Source organism: Anopheles bellator, chromosome 2, assembly GCF_943735745.2.
Source record: "Anopheles bellator chromosome 2, idAnoBellAS_SP24_06.2, whole genome shotgun sequence".
Classification (NCBI taxonomy): Eukaryota; Metazoa; Arthropoda; class Insecta; order Diptera; family Culicidae; genus Anopheles; species Anopheles bellator.
This window is the reverse complement of record NC_071286.1, coordinates 73497421-73513838: the sequence shown is the minus strand read 5'-3', so window position 1 is coordinate 73513838 and position 16418 is coordinate 73497421. Positions and strand designations below refer to the sequence as shown.

Genomic DNA, 16418 nt, shown 5'->3' with positions numbered 1-16418 from the left:
ACAGATCAAAGAAGGAAAGCCTAAACGCCGCCTTGGCGGGTCGAACGTGGGTCAAGGGGGCCCACAAAGTTGCGCCACACGCGTTTGCAATAATCGACGGAAACCGGTGTAATGGTGTGCCCCCGACGACGAGGACGAGCTGTGTGTGTTTCTTCAGAATTAATGATCCGAAGCCGCGGCCAGGCGGGGGATGCACTTGCAGAGGCCGGGTCCGCGTTCTATCCTTTCGATCGCTAATGTTCGCTTTTCCGTCGATCAACGCGCCCGTTCGCTTTGGTCTTGGTCTAATTACAGGTATCGGCTACCGATCCGGACTGTGGCGTTAATGCAATGGTGAACTACACGCTGGGCGAGGGCTACAAGAAAATTACCGAGTTCGAGATCCGGGCGGGCACCGGCGAGGTCTGCATTGCCAGCGAGCTGGACTACGAGACGCGCAACTCGTACGAGTTTCCCATCATCGCCACCGACCGAGGTAAGGATTCCTTTCCCTGAAATCTGCTTCGTGAGCCGATTCACCACCCGCGACGTCCATCACTCTCCGCAACAGGTGGGCTCAGCACGACCGCCATGGTGAAGATCCAGCTGACCGATGTCAACGACAACCGGCCGACGTTCTATCCGCGGGAGTACAACGTCTCGCTGCGGGAATCGATGCCGACGAATTCGCTCCTGTCCACGCCGGTGGTGGTCGTCGTGGCGACCGACTCCGATTCGGGCAGCTTCGGCACCATCAGCTACCGGATAGTGGCCGGCAACGAGGCCGGCATCTTCCGGATGGATCGGTTGACGGGTGAAATCTTTGTCACACGGCCCAACATGCTATCGAGCCGGACGCAGCCTTACCATCGGTTAAACATTTCGGCCAGCGACGGCGGTGGCCTGCGTTCCACGCACGATGCGGAAGTGTTTATTAGTGTAATCGATGCCACGCAGCGGCCACCGATCTTCGATAAACCACGGTACACGTACTACGTTAAGGAGGACGTCAAACGGAACACCGTCGTCGGAACGGTTTCTGCCACGAGCAGCAGTTCAGGTAACGTGTTTGGTAACGTGTTTTGTAACGCGTAACGTAACGAGTCCCGCTGCTTGCAGGCAATCGAGGTTCGCTGCGCTACTTCATCTACTCCGGTGATCCGGATGGCTATTTTGCGATCGACCCGGTATCCGGCAACATCCGCGTGGCCAATGCGCTCGACCACGAAACAAAACCGCAGGTGCTGCTCAACATCCAGGCCACCAGCGGTGATCCGCCGGCGTACGGCCACACGCAGGTCAACATCGACATCGAGGACGTGAACGACAATCCGCCCGAGTTTGAGTCCAACACGGTCCGGATCTCGGTGCCGGAGAACGTGGAAACCGGCTCGCCGCTGTACGAGGCAAACGCCCAGGACCGCGATTCGGGCATGAGCGGTGTCATTGCGTACCGACTGGCGGCGACCGGCCACGATAACGGGCTGTTCAGCATCGACAGCCGCAGCGGACACCTGACGCTGGCCCGCCCGCTCGACTACGAGTCCGTGCAGCGCCACACGCTGGTCGTGACGGCGTCCGATTCCGGCACCCCGACGCTCTCCACCAACCTGACCATTCTAGTCGAGGTGCAGGACGTGAACGATAATGCACCGATCTTCGAGAAGCACGAGTACGCCATCAAGGTGATTGAGTCGACCCCGAGCAACTCGCAGGTAAGTGTAGGAACCGGCTTTTAGGGGGGGATGGGCCCAGAACCGCAACTAACCCATCATTCTTCTTTGACGGCTACAGATTCTGCAGGTTAGTGCGACGGATGCTGACACCGGGAACAACGCGCGGTTGACGTACAAAATTCTGGGTGATGACTATCAGCGGACGGGCAAGTCGACTCAGCCGGCGTCACCGGATCAGCCTGTGTCGGAGATTTTCGGCATCTTCCCCAACAGTGGCTGGATTTACCTGCGGACCCGGCTCGATCGCGAAGTGAAGGAGCGCTACAACATCACGGTGATCGTCAGCGATAACGGTGTGCCAACGCTGACGGCCACGGCCCACGTTATCGTGACGATACTGGACGCTAACGACAATAGTCCGATCTTTGCGAAAACTCTCTACGAGTTTGAGATCGAAGAAAACATGCGCCGCGGTGCGGTCATCGGAACGGTGGCGGCGACCGACGCCGACGCTGGCATCAATGCCGTCGTGCGGTTCAGTCTCATCCCGAGCAACACGAGCTTTCAGATTAATCCCGTCTCAGGTAGCGTCGAGCGAGCGAAACGAAGATTCCCCGGTTCCGGTTCCTTAACTCTTATCTTGCGCTGTTTGCAGGTGAAATTACGACTCGCGAATCGCTCGACCGGGAATCGAAAGCCTCGTACGATCTGGTGGTGGAGGCGCGCGATCAGGGCACCCCGTACCGGAGCTCGCGGGTTTCCGTGCGGATACAGATACTGGACATGAACGACAACGCGCCGGACATTGTGGACCCGCAAGAGGATGTGGTGAGCGTACGCGAAGAGCAACCGATCGGGACGGAGGTGGTGAAGGTGCGCGCCATCGATCGGGACTACGGACGGAACGCGTCCGTCAGCTACTCGATCCTGCAGGGCCGCGACTCGGACGGGTACGGCATTTTCTCCATCGACCCGCTCAGTGGCACCATTCGGACGAAGACGTCCCTCGATCACGAGGAGAAGACGATCTACCGGCTGGCGGTGGCCGCCACGGACAATGGGACGCCTCCGAAGCAAACGGTGCGGCTGCTGCGGATCGAGGTGCTCGACCTGAACGACAACCGGCCCACGTTCACCAGTTCCAGTTTGGTGTTTCGGGTAAGTATCGGGTGATCCGCTCCCCGAAACCTTGCTCTCTAACCTCAAGCTCCTCTCCTAACCTCAACCTCTCCGTTGCAGTTGCGCGAGGACGTAGGCGTTGGGCACGTGATCGGTTCGATCAGTGGCAGTGAGCAGTCGGAAGCGGACAACCTAATCGCCGGTGCCGGTGGCGATCTGCACATCACGTACACGCTGACCCCGCTGACGACCGACATCACCGAGGGTGCGTTCGATATCGATCGCAACTCGGGCAAGCTGGTCGTGGCGCGGCAGCTCGATCGCGAGCTGCAGAGCGAGTACCGGATGGAGATCCGTGCGCTGGACACGAGCGCCAGCAACAACCCCCAGAGCTCGGCCGTCACGGTGAAGATCGAGATAGCGGACGTGAACGACAACCCGCCCAAGTGGCCCAGCGATCCGATCAACGTGTACGTCTCCGAGGACACGCCGGTGGGCGCGATCGTGTACAACTTCACGGTGCAGGACAACGACAGTGGCACAAACGCGGACATTAAGTTTAACCTATCCAAGCCGACGATTGCCTCACAGAGGGAGCACTTTGCGATCGATTCCCTGACCGGAGCACTCACGCTGCTAGCACCGCTCGATCACGAGGACACGCAAGAGTTCCTGGTGGTCGTCCAGGCCACTGATCAGTCGTCGAACGCGACCGAACGGCTTACGACGTCTGCCACGGCACGTATCATGGTGACGGATGTGAATGACAACGCGCCCAAGTTCGTGATCCCGGCGACCCCGGACAATGTGGTGTACATCAGTGACTCGCTCGAGACCAACCAGATCGTGGCGCACGTGGTGGCGATCGATGCCGACAGTGGCGAGAACGGCCGGTTGGCGTACGCGTTCGTCAGCGGCAACGACGACGAGCGGTTTGCGATCGACTCGAACAGCGGTGTGATTCAGCTGGCCAAACCCTTCAGCAGCAATTTTATCGCGGACAGCGGCAAACGGAACGCGGTCAGTGGGAAGTACCAGCTCGTGGTGTCCGCCAGCGATCACGGGTCGCCGAGGGCGCGCGACGCCAAGATTGGCCTGCAGGTCGTCATCCAGAACACGGCCAACAATCCACCGCGCTTCGGCGAGTCCGTTTACCACGTCAACATTACGGAGAACGTGCCGAGCGGCAGCTTCGTGGTGCGCGTGTCTGCCAAATCGTTTGCGGACGCAGGCAACGGTGGCGGAGCCACCACCAACCTGACGTACGAGATTCCACGGGGCGTCGGTGAGGATCACTTTGTGGTGGACTCGTTCCGGGGCATCGTTACGACCCGCGGCACGTTCGACCGGGAGGCGAAAGACGTGTACACCGTGCCGATCTACGTGACGGAGACGAGCCGGTTCAAGAAGGCCGTCTCGCCGGTGCTACCGAGCGCAACGCACGACGGGGTAGCCCAGTTCGATGTGGCCACGCTGGTGGTGCGGGTAACGGACGTGAACGATCATGCGCCCGAGTTTACGCCCGGCTCGTGCTATCCGTTGGCAGTGCCGGAGAACGGCGAGCTGTCGGTTATCCACACGGTCGTCGCCACCGATGCGGACGATGGGCTTAACGGGGACATTACGTACAGTATTGCCGGGGGGAACGCGGGCAACAAGTTTAGCATCGATCTGCACTCCGGAGCCATCACGGCACGGCCCCTGGACCGGGAAGTGCACGCCCGTTACGTGCTGCAAGTGACGGCCCAGGATCGCGGCTCACCCGTCTCGCTGCAGGGCCACTGCAACATCACCGTCCACGTGGAGGACGAAAACGACAACGATCCCAAGTTCGAACTGCAGAAGTACCTGGCCACCATCGACGAGGATGCGCCAGTCGGTACGACCGTCCTCACAGTGAAAGCGGTTGACGCGGATGTCGGAATCAACGCGCGCATCGTCTACTCGCTGGCCAACGTGACCGAGTGGCTGTTCAACATCGACAGCAAATCCGGCGTCATTACCACGGCAGGGTAAGTGTCCTAGCTCCAGGATGTGTCCAAAGTGGTCCATCTAGTGTTTGGCGTCTGCTTATCTAACATAAACTCCGAGGTAGAAATCCCATTTCGAGGTCCCATTTCGTCAATGTTGTTTACTAAATGTTTACAATTTACAGTCTGACGTTTGACGTTTTAAAAGTCAAGTGATCGGTTCAAATCGGTTTAGTTTAAAATCCGAACATTTGATGGATAGTAATGGAAAGATCGTAGTATTCATTGACCGTTTCCCCCTCACCCGAACAGGTACTTTGACCGCGAGCGGCAAAATGTGTACAACTTTATGGTGGTAGCGATGGACGGTGGCCGGTACAATGCGCGCTCGCAGGGCGTTCCGGTGCAGGTCATAATTGCGGACGTGAACGACAACAAGCCCGTGTTCGACAAGTATCCGTTCCGGGAGCAGATCGGGGCGTTGGTGCAGCCGGGCCAGACGCTCCTGCACATCTCGGCCACCGACCGCGACCAGGGCGCTAACGGGGAGATCGTTTACAGCTTGAACGAAAGCTCGGCTAACGGCAAGTTCCGGATCAACCCGACGACCGGGGCGCTCAGTGCCACACAGAGTCTGGCCAGTGAAAACGGTCGCCTGCTGCACATCGAAGTGACCGCCCGGGACAAGGGCAACCCACCGCAACTGGCCACCGGCCTGATCGAGCTACGGGTGGGCGAGTTGCAGCAGGAACTTCCGGTGCTGCGGTTCCAGAATGGGTCGTACCGCGTGACGCTCGTCGAGAACACGCCTGTCGGGCGGTCGGTGCTGCAGCTGAGCGCGGTGCGAAGTGACGGACGACGGCAGAAGATCATCTACAGCTTCGGGTCCGGCAACGAGGATGGTACGTTCTCGATCGACGCCGTGACGGGTGAGGTGAAGATCCGCAATTCGAACAACCTGGACTACGAGAAGTTTAGCCGCCTGAAGGCGGACGGGTTCGAGCTGGTGGCGGTGGCCCGCACCGACGGCAGTCCGCTGCTGTACGGCTACACGACCATCGCGGTGGAGCTGCAGGACGAGAACGACAACGCACCCCGCTTCACGCAGCAACAGTACGCGGCCTCCGTGTGGGAAGGTAACAGCAAGGGCACTTTCGTGGTCAAGGTGGGCGCGTTCGACTCGGACCAGGGCTCGAACGCTCGGATCCTGTATCACATCGTCGACGGTAACCATGACAACGCGTTCATCATCGAGCCCGCGTTCAGCGGGATCGTCAAGACGAACATCGTGCTTGACCGGGAAATCCGTGACAAGTACCGGCTGAAGGTGATCGCCACCGACGAGGGTGTGCCGCAGATGACCGGCACCGCCACCATAAATGTCAACGTGGTGGACGTGAACGACAACCAGCCAACCTTCCCGCCGAACACGGTCATCAGCGTTAGCGAAGGTAAGGCATCTCGTCTTAGTGGTCGCTAAGCCGCATTTTAACGCTCCGTTCCGTTCCGTTTTTAGCCACCAGCGTAGGAACGGTACTGACCACGATAACGGCCAACGACGTAGATACGAATCCACCGCTAACGTACAGCTTCGCCGATCTGGGCGATGACGACGCCATGAGCTTCTTCTCGATCGATCGGTACAGTGGCAAGATTACGCTCATCCGAGCGCTCGACTATGAGGATCGGCACGAGTTCCTGCTGCGCTTGTTGGCCTCCGATTCGGCGCACGTCGCCCGCACTACGCTGACCGTGCGCGTGCTCGACGTGAACGACAATGCACCAACCTTCCAGCAGATCACCTACCACGCGGTTGTGTGCGGTAAGTCTGGCTGCGATCATCGCAACCAAACACACCGCTCACGGTTTCTTCCCCTCGCAACAGATACAACCGGCGATAGCGGAAGTGGCCGCGGCTCGAACGTCCTGATTTTGACCGTAAACGCCACCGATGCCGACAGTGAGCTGAATGCGGCGGTGCGCTACTCGATCGCCTCTCCTCCATCGGCTGCTGTGGGGTTCACGATCGACGATACGGCCGGCCATCTGTTTGCCAACGTTAGCCAGCTGACTTCTAGCGCCCCCAGTGGCACACTGTACCTGACGGTGAGTGCGATCGATTCGGGTCAACCGGCTCTATCGTCGACCACCACCGTCCGGGTGGAGCTCAAGTCCAAGGGCAAGGCGAACCCACAGTTCGTGCAGGCTCAGTACCGGGCGTCGGTCAGTGAGGACTCGCTCCCCGGCACGACCGTGGTCAGCTTGATCCCGAAGTCCATCACCACCTACCAGCCGGAAGCGGGTGCCGCCGTAGCATTCGAGATCGTTGACGGGAACGAGAACTCGGTCTTTGACGTCACATACCCGGACGGGGCGATCGTGCTGGTGGATCGACTAGACCGCGAGCGGGTGGACTACTACGAGCTGAAGCTGGTCACGCTCGATCCTGGAGCGCGGCACATGTACAAAACCAAGAACCTCAGCACGGCGGTGGTGCGGGTGCTGATTACGGTGGACGATGCCAACGACAACGCGCCCGAGTTCCAGCCCGGAAGCTATGAGGCCACGATCAGCGAGTTGGCACCGATCAAGCACTCCATCGCAACCCTGTCAGCGCTGGACGCGGACCAGTCCGGGATGGCCAACTCGGAGGTGGTCTACCAGATCATCTCCGGCAACGACGGTGGCCTGTTCTCGATCGATCTCGTGTCGGGGCTGCTGTACACCAACAAGGCACTCGACTATGACCGCGGCCAAACCCACTACAGTCTAGTGGTGCGCGCGTGCGACAGTGCACCGGCTCCCCGCTGCTCCGTCCATCCGTACGCGATCGCGCTGACGGACGAGAACGACAACGAGCCGCAGTTCCCCGTGCCAGAGTATCTGGAGTTTGTGGGCGAGAACGAACCGATCGGGATCAGTATCTTCACGGCACGGGCCACCGACATGGATCGTGGCCCGTACGGCTCGGTGAACTACACGATCGACGGCCCGGCGGCCGGAGGCAACGCCCTTTACTCGCCGCTCGACGACAGCTGGAAGCTCTTCAAGGTGGACCCCGTGAGCGGAGTGGTCAACTCGAATGCCGTGTTCGACTACGAGGACAAGAATCGGTACGCGTTTACGCTGCGAGCCACCGATACGGGCGGCAAATCGAACGCAATCCGCGTACGGATCGTGATCGAGAGCCGCGACGAGTTCAGTCCGCAGTTTACGGAGCGCACGTACCGGTTCGTGATAAAGTCAACCGACTCGGCGGGCCACCTTCCGATGGGCTACGTGGTGGGTCACGTGACGGCAACCGATCGCGACCGGGGTCCGGATGGGCGGATCGTTTACCAGCTCACCACGCAGCACCCGTACTTCAAGCTAAACCGCACGACCGGCGCGATCCTGATCAAGAAACGGCTCGACAACGTCGGTGCCATGCTGGTGGACGCCGGCCGGGACATCAGTCTCGTGGTGACGGCCGGGTCCGGTCGGCAGGGATCGCTCACCAACATGACCGTGGTGGAGATTGTGATCGACGCGTTGGCCCACCTGAAGGGTAACGAGCTGGGTGGCGGCGAGGCGAGCGGCAGCTCGCAGTCGGTGTCCGCCGGCGGTGGATTCGCCAACTGGGCCGTCGGGCTCGTGATCTCGGTGCTGCTGGTCGTGGTCGGGGCGGCCTCCGTGTTCCTGTTCCTGCACATGCGCAACCGCCAGCAGAAGCACGTCAACAAGACGGGCCTCAGCACGGAATCGGTGGGCCACTCGAACAACTACGTCGACCCGAGCGCCTTCGACACGATCCCGATCCGAGGGTCGTCCAGTGGCACGACAAGCGGAGGTCAGTTTGCGCCGCCCAAGTACGACGAGATTCCACCGTACGGAGCCAGCTCCAACTCTGGAGCGGCCACTACCTCGGAACTGTCCGGGTCGGAGCAGTCGGGTTCGAGTGGGCGCGGGTCCGCTGAAGATGACGGCGAAGATGAAGAGATCCGTATGATCAACGAGGGTGGCCCATTGCAGCGCGATGGGCTGGCCGGACTAGACGGGCGGCTATCGGACGTGTCGGTGCAGAACACACAGGAGTACCTGGCGCGGCTGGGCATCGTAGACACGGGGACGACCGGGAACGCGTCCAACTCGTCTCGCCGCTGCTCGGAGAGTATGGGACTGGGGAGCTCCAAGGACGCCATGCTGCACACGCTCCCGATCGACACGCTGCACATGTTCGACGACGAGCATCACCGCGAGTCCGATCTGACGAATCTGATCTACGCGAAGCTAAACGACGTCGTCACGAACAACAGTGACCGGGCTAGCAGCGTCGACGAGTCGGTCACGAACGCGGGCAGCATCGGCGCGACGGTGGACCACGTAATGATGGGCGGGTACGGCGATGTGCCGGTGGTCGGCAACCAGCAGGGCATCTCGATGAACGGCTCGCTCAGTTCGATTGTACATAGCGAGGAGGAACTGACGGGGAGCTACAACTGGGACTACCTGCTCGACTGGGGACCCCAGTACCAGCCGCTGGCGCACGTGTTCTCCGAGATTGCGCGCCTCAAGGACGACACGCTGTCGGTGCAGAGCGGCAACAGTGGGGCGTCGAGCGCGAAGAGCAAAAACTCGCTCCACCACACGGTCAAGAACATCCCGCCGCCCCTGCTGACCAACGTGGCGCCCCGCTCGATCAACGTGCCGGTGTTTGCGGGCCGTGTCGTCGGGGCCGGACCCGGCAGCGTGCACCACGGGAACGCACCGAACCAGTATTTGCTGCCCCGCTCGCCAATCAGCCATGACTCGGCGGCCGGCTTCAGCACCTCGTCGGCCATGTCGCCCAGCTTCTCACCCTCGCTGTCGCCGCTGGCCACCCGGTCCCCGTCCATCTCGCCGCACGTCGTGTCGGCGGCCAGCGTTGGCGGCGGACCTACCTCCCACCACATGGTCTCGCTGCCCCGGCCGCCCCAGCAACGGGGCGGCGGGCCACGAAAACCGTACTGACCCGGCCGCCGGGTCCCAGGCAACATGGCTGTGCAGCGAACGAATTCCACCGGTGCCGGTGCCCGTACCTCGTGTAAATAGACCCCCGCGTGTGTAGGCTGACGTAGATCGAAGCACGCACCGTAGAGCAATTACCTGTGTTTAGTATCCTTCTCTCGCGCGCGATCGCGTTTGTACATATTAGATAGATAGTGTTGTCGCGACCCGGTCCCGGCTAAGTAGCTAGATTGTACAGGTGGCTTGCCGAGAGGTCGCGACCGTTTTACAAATGAGGCACCAAGTCCTTCAACCCCGAGCGTTAGCGTTGTACAGTCGTTCGATACGAGATGCGCAGTACTGTAAATACTCTTGAACCGGAACACGCCGTCACTCCGGATGTCAGCGTCAGTTGGTTGGGCGTATAGAGCGTAAGATCCACTAACGAGATAGTAGATAGTGAATGATAGGAGGACCGAGTGAGAACGGGGCGTGAGAATGTCACGAGCACCAAGAAAAGACTGCCAGCATTAGCGCTGTATCTGCCGTTTTTATATAATTCACGTTATTTTAAGCCATCTTAACGCGTCTCCGGGCTCCAGGCTAACTCTAGGGCCTCGGCCACCCCAGAATAGTCCCGTGCATTTACTTAGCGAAAATTGGGTTCGCAAATTCCCGGTTTTTAAATTATACTTCAACCCTTGGAGCCCACTCCTTGAAGTCCATGCCGGACCGACCAAAAGCCGGAGCCAGAGAGAGAGAGAGAAAGAGAAAACAGATGATAGTAATCGGATGCCTCGTTTCGCCATCGTTGCGCTCTGAACCCCCCTCAACGTCCAGGAGTTCCAATTCCAAATCCACGAACCAAGACACAACCCCATATCAAAGGTCAGCGCGTCCACGTTCGCCCTAACTGAACCCGATTACAGAAGACACTCCAACACAACACTGCGCAACTGCCATATTTTAGAGAATGAAGGTTTTAACTAACTGTGTATATGTGACGCAGCGATTGGAGACACACGCAACACTTGTTTGTTTGAAAAGTACGAGTCGATCAGACTTATTTTAAACGAAATAAACGATGTTTTACAACGAAAACAGCTGGTCCGGTCCCCGTAAATACCCGATCCGAAAGTAATCAATGCTTGTGTTTTTGGTAACCTCACGAAGTGCAATTAGAAACTATTTAACTGTGGCACCGGCGCCGATCGCCTACGGGTTGGAAACGGGAGTGGACACTTCTACGTTAAGGATGACGGAATTGGGAAACGATGTCTTCCGTTTGCCATTCAGCCCTTGCTCGCACTGCACATCGTCCGACGTCACGTCGTCGTCCTTGTAGTACGCATCGATGTCCGACCTCTGCAGCTCGTGTCGGGACAGATACTCAACGATCGCCGCGGCATAACAGTCACCAAGCAGATTGTTTGTTGTTCGTATACGATCACTACGGGGGGAGCAAAGACAGGTTATCGAAGGATCGGGCACGATGCCCGACGCGCGATCTTACTTACACGAACCAATCGACGGCAAACAGGATCGTGGCGTTGTTGATCGGTGCGTCGATCGCAGACAGTGCAATCAGCAGCAGCACCAAGGCCGCCGAGGGAATGCTGGCCGAGCTCATGGAGGCAGCGGTCGACGTAAGGATCACCGTCACCACCTGGCCAACGTTGAGCGCCATATTGCTCATCTGGGCCACAAAGATCGATGCAACCGATATGAAGAGAGCCGTCCCGTCCATGTTGATGTTGCATCCGATCGGCAGCACGAAGCGTGTGATGCGCGAGTCGATCTTTAGCCGCTCGTTCATGCAGCGGAACGTCAGGGGCAGGGCGGCCGCTGTGGACGCCGTCGCAAAGCCGGTGAGTATCGGTTGGATCAGGCCCAGGTAGAACTTGAACGGGTTTTTGCGGAGAAACACAAAGTAGATCGCCTGCAGGATTATCCACTGATAGAGAAACACACCGAGGGCGATCGTGAAGATGAACCACGCCAGCTGCGTCATCACGAACGCGATATCGTTCACGCTGAGGATTTTGCCCGCAATCAAACTGCTAATGCCGACGGGCGTTAACCACATGACGCCCGTTACCATCTTCATGATCACCTCGAAGATGGCCGAAAAGAACTGCACCACCACGTAACCGCGGCTGCCGATCGTCCCGAGCAGTGTCCCGAAAACTAGACAGAAAAACACTATCCCGAGCGAGTTGGTCCCCGGGCGGTACTCCACGATTCTGGTCCACTCCACCTTCTGCTCCGGCCACTCTATCACCGGGGAAGCTGCTGTCGTGAGAGCGTCGCTCTCGTTCGATACCAGCGGATGTCCTTCCTTGTTGGGAACATACACCGTGTGGGCTTGCTGGAGCGCCGCTTGGAAGATGTTGTCCGGAAAAATGTTTCTGTGGAAAAGGATAGGTGACCACGATGGTTCGTTTCGTCCTGCCGTCCCGCACTTACCGTCCCAGATCGAGAATACTGTCCATCAGGCTGACCGACTTGGCTGTGGCTGTGACGTGAGAGGCTCCGGTGACAACCTGCTCCAGGTTGGGATTTCCCGGATGAATCATCAGTGCCAGGGCGGTGCCTAGGACTGCGTTCAGCAGCGATGTAACCAGAAAGTACACGAACGTCCGGAGTGCTATTTTTCCGTTCAGCTTAGCATTCAAACTGGAAGATCCGCTAATTAGACTAGCAATGACCAGTGGAAGAATCATCAGCTTCAAGACGCGCATGAACAGCTCGCCCGGATACGCGATCAGCATCACCGAATCGTTGGACAAAGCCAACGGTCGAAGCGTGAATCCTGTCGAGAGAGAGAGAAATAATGCGACTTTAATCGGCTCAACTGCGGAGGCTATGCATCGCGCTGAAAGCAATCGTAGTAGACTTGGGGCACAGAGAAAGGTGCCATTGCGTTGGAAAATTGTACCGGGCAAGACGCATTCTGGGAGTTGGTTATCAAATCGTGATTTTTCCCATTCAGGCCATGTTGTCCTTATTCGCAAGACATTTCCGAAAGGCGCGGGTGGGAGTGTTCAGTCAGGCGCTCCGGTTTTCATCCCAAATAGGAGAAAATCGAGCAGAGGTGAGTTCTATTAGAGTAGAGACAGATCAGACATTTCCCAAAAGGTACCTCACGCTAAGTCATTCGCCATCCGCAGAAAGGGCTTGTGCTGGGACTTTACGAGCAGGAAATCGACACGGAGGAGCCCCGCCTTTCTTCGACGGCCATCCACTTCGATGCCAAAACCGACGGACAGCTGTTGAGTCTCATTAAAGAGTAAGTTGGGCGCAATGGGAGGACCGTTCTGGGTTGGGGTATTTCGTTGCAACAGACTACTGAGGTTTCCTTTCGGTTATTCTCTGGTGAAGATGCAATTTGAAGGGCAAGCTCGGTAGTGTTAAAATATTTAACAATCTTGATCCGGCAATCGGTTCGGTAGCCGTCGTCGGCCTGGGCCTCGAAGGGGCCGGCTACAACGAACTGGAAGCGATCGATGAGGGATTCGAAAACGTGCGTATTGCCGCAGGCACTGGTGCGAGCGCGTTGGCGAACGACGGATGTACCCAGATCTTTGTCGACCCGATGGAACATCCGGAGCAGGCCGCTGAGGGAAGTGGTCTCGCGACCTGGCGCTATCAGGCCAACAGGGCGAAGAAAGACCGGAAACCAATCCCGAAACTGGACCTGTACGATTCGGCCGAAGTGGACGCTTGGACCCGCGGGCTGTTCAAAGCCGACGCCCAGAATTTGGCCCGCAGTCTGGCGGATGCCCCCGGCAACCAGATTACACCGACCTCGTTCGCACAAGCAGCCGTGGATGCCCTGTGCCCGTGCGGGGTCAACATCGAGGTGCGCAACAAGGACTGGGCCGAGGCGAAAAACATGGCCTGCTTTCTGTCGGTCGCGCGAAGCTCCTGCGAGCCTCCGATTTTTCTCGAAATCAGCTACTGCGGTGACGAAAAGGCCGGTCGACCGGTGATGCTGGCTGGCAAAGGGATCACGTTCAACAGTGGCGGCCTGTGTTTGAAGCATCCGGAGGATATGGCCCAGTTTCGGGCCAGCATGGCCGGAGCGGCGGCCGTCGTGGCCACGATCCGGGCGGCGGCCGCACTTTCGCTCCCGATCAACTTGGTCGGGCTGGTGCCGCTCTGCGAGAACATGCCTTCAGGGATGGCATTCAAGCCGGGCGATGTCATTACTTGCATGAACGGGAAAACGATTGCCGTTCACGATACGAACAATGCCGGACGGTTGATGCTGGCGGACACGTTTGTGTACGGCCAAACGACATTTAAACCGAAAATGATCGTCGATGTAGCGACCCTTTCCGATGGAATCATTCACGCCCTGGGTGGTGCCGCTAGCGGAGTCTTCTCCAACTCGGACTTCCTCTGGTCCCAGATGCAGAAAGCGGGCGCCATAAGCGGTGACCGTGTTTGGCGCATGCCCCTCTGGCAGTACTACACGCAGAAGGTGACGGGTGCGTAACGCTTTCAGCTGCCCTTCGGCGGACCACATTTCACTATCATCCTGTCTCCAATTTGCTTAGAATACTCCAACGTCGACATCAGCAATGCAGGACGCGGCAAGGGTAGCGCCTGTTTGGGTGCCGCCTTTCTCAAGGAGTTCGTACCGTGCGTGGATTGGTTGCACTTGGACATCACTGGCGTGGGGATGCTGAAGAAGGGCGCAGGTATCCCTTACCTCGTGAACGATCGCATGACCGGTCGGCCTACCCGTACGCTCATTCAATTTCTTTACCAATTGGCCTGCCCGGAACCACAAACCCAGAGTGCGCTCGTGAAGAAAGCTGAACAAAACTGAAGTGATGAAGTCCCAGGAGCCGACTGGCACAGTGTTGCGCTTTCTGTCTTGATTGGTGTGATGATAGAATAAAACACTCTTACTTACCTATGATTACGCCCAGTAACACTCCACTGAGGGTAACCAGGATAAGTTTATTGTCCTCCAGGAACCGGCGCCAGTTGGGTTTATCGCCGCGGTCCGTCATCAGGATGCTGTCGTCCCGGTTGAGCATAAGCTCCGGCTTCAGAAAGTGCTGCTGACTCTGTGCCATCTCGCCGGTTGAACACATCTGTTCGGCTGTCGGATCACAAAAGCATCACCACTGTAAAAGGTTGGTTCTCCGAAATCGGATCCGAAATCTTTCAGGAATTCACCACATATGCTGTCCACTTGACGAAGGGTTCGTGCAAAATATTGAAGTGCTGGGGGTATCTTTTATATCTTTAATTTACCCTACGACACCGTCGGGCGGCTCAGTGGCCGTGGCCGATTGAACTAATCACAGAACGCACGGTGAACGATGAATGGATGCATGAAAGTCACAGCGCAATAACTCAATTGAGCCATTACAGATCTCTGTATCCGTCACATATCGGACGTGTGGCCGGACGTGCGAGGCTGCGCTTCGTATCCTACGGCCCCACGGGCGACGGCAACACGAAGTGAAGGCCAACAATCAAGATTGAGACGCTTCACTTATTTCTTTTATTGCGCTTATGTAAATTGCGCCCTGCCCACCACCCCCAGCCTTATGCTGACACGCAAAATGCCGGTACCCCCCGGTTCGCCGATTGCGAAGCGTTGAAAGTAACACGTTGGCACGAAGGAAACTAGCGATAGGCAGCGAGGCAGCGATGCATTTCCCGGTGCATATTGATTTTCTCTTGTCGATCAATTCCCTTGCTTCCTACGTGGAGTCGGACTGCAAGTGCACTTCACGGCGATTGAAATTATTTGAAGAATGCACTCCATTAAAAGGCGAGTACGAATCAATCATGCCTTGTCGCGGTGTTCGGGGGACCCACCAACCAGCGCCACTGTTGACTAGCTATTCCATGGGAACCAATACAATCGATCCCCTAATTATCGCGCCGCTCAGTTCTAAAATAGATGGTCGGTATTAAAGGACAAATCCGGCGAACGACCCACGAAGGAGCGAATGAAACGGCCTCAAGGGACGGCAAGATAGGCGCAGGAATTCGAATTGCAATTTGTTTGAACAGGAAAACGGAACAATGTCAGGGTGGGCTCATTCTCGATGGTACTTGAAAACTGGCGCTAAGGTCAAAAAGCTAGGCTAGGTTAGCAGAAAAAAAACGATTTAACGTTCCACAGAAAAAAGAAAAATTAAGATGCGCGTTATTAAGCAAGAGTGGGAAGCATTAACAGATTGGGCTGAATAAAGTCTCTCTTTAAATGTATTTCACTGCTAAGGTTGCACTACGTTTCACCCGACACCATGCGCCTCCATTGGAGCCCACAAGGCCTCGCAATGTTGCCAACCCAGGCAGCCAAGACTAAACCGTTTAACTGTACGTTTATTTTCAGTACGGTTCCAGGGTTCCACACTTCACCTGCCTTCACCTGCAGATTGCCTGCCGGGCCTGTGCACGTAACACACACCGCCGAGCTTAACCGTGCCGCTTCCGATCCGTTCGCGAAGAATCAGAGTGTTACGATTCCGTTGTTTACGACCGTACAACAACTGTGCCAGTTGCGGCATCCACTGTAACTGGTGCTAATCCTTTTAGGGTGCAGTACGACGACACACGACGGCAGCAGCGTGCAACCTTTTGCCATTACAGGCCCCGGGTGTAACACCACTTCGTGGACACGGTTTTGGCACTACGACTGACTTGAGCGTACACGTCCGACGCGGTTCGAAGGCAA

General features: G+C 57.6%; 3 protein-coding genes across 5 annotated transcripts in view; 2 read left to right on the top strand and 1 right to left on the bottom strand.

Annotated features, from left to right (window-relative positions):
• The window catches only part of LOC131208024 (protein dachsous), a 48104-nt gene extending 38371 nt beyond the window's left edge, over window positions 1-9733 (top strand). The window contains exons 2-10 of the mRNA XM_058200667.1: window positions 295-475; window positions 551-1039; window positions 1099-1694; window positions 1774-2239; window positions 2311-2813; window positions 2895-4786; window positions 5057-6195; window positions 6261-6566; window positions 6630-9733. Of these exons, the coding sequence (XP_058056650.1) occupies window positions 295-475; window positions 551-1039; window positions 1099-1694; window positions 1774-2239; window positions 2311-2813; window positions 2895-4786; window positions 5057-6195; window positions 6261-6566; window positions 6630-9733 (8676 nt within the window). The remainder of the gene's footprint in view (window positions 1-294; window positions 476-550; window positions 1040-1098; window positions 1695-1773; window positions 2240-2310; window positions 2814-2894; window positions 4787-5056; window positions 6196-6260; window positions 6567-6629) is intronic.
• Window positions 9734-10893: 1160 nt separating this feature from the next.
• On the bottom strand, window positions 10894-16408 carry LOC131211138 (excitatory amino acid transporter). 3 transcript variants are annotated; one of them, XM_058204502.1, is made up of 5 exons: window positions 16103-16408; window positions 14634-14825; window positions 12176-12521; window positions 11227-12117; window positions 10894-11159 (listed from the first exon to the last, which is right to left on the bottom strand). In XM_058204502.1, exons 2-5 carry the CDS (start codon window positions 14815-14817, stop codon window positions 10925-10927), a joined length of 1656 nt encoding a protein of 551 aa, XP_058060485.1. In that variant the 5' UTR covers window positions 14818-14825; window positions 16103-16408; the 3' UTR covers window positions 10894-10924. The 3 variants fall into 3 exon arrangements, with proteins under 3 accessions (XP_058060485.1, XP_058060484.1, XP_058060486.1); XM_058204501.1 differs by having other exon boundaries at window positions 16113-16408; XM_058204503.1 differs by lacking the exon at window positions 16103-16408 and having other exon boundaries at window positions 14634-14975.
• On the top strand, window positions 12705-14546 carry LOC131211405 (cytosol aminopeptidase-like). The gene is made up of 4 exons (XM_058204847.1): window positions 12705-12803; window positions 12880-12998; window positions 13091-14202; window positions 14272-14546. Exons 1-4 carry the CDS (start codon window positions 12705-12707, stop codon window positions 14544-14546), a joined length of 1605 nt encoding a protein of 534 aa, XP_058060830.1.
• Window positions 16409-16418: the final 10 nt, after the last annotated feature.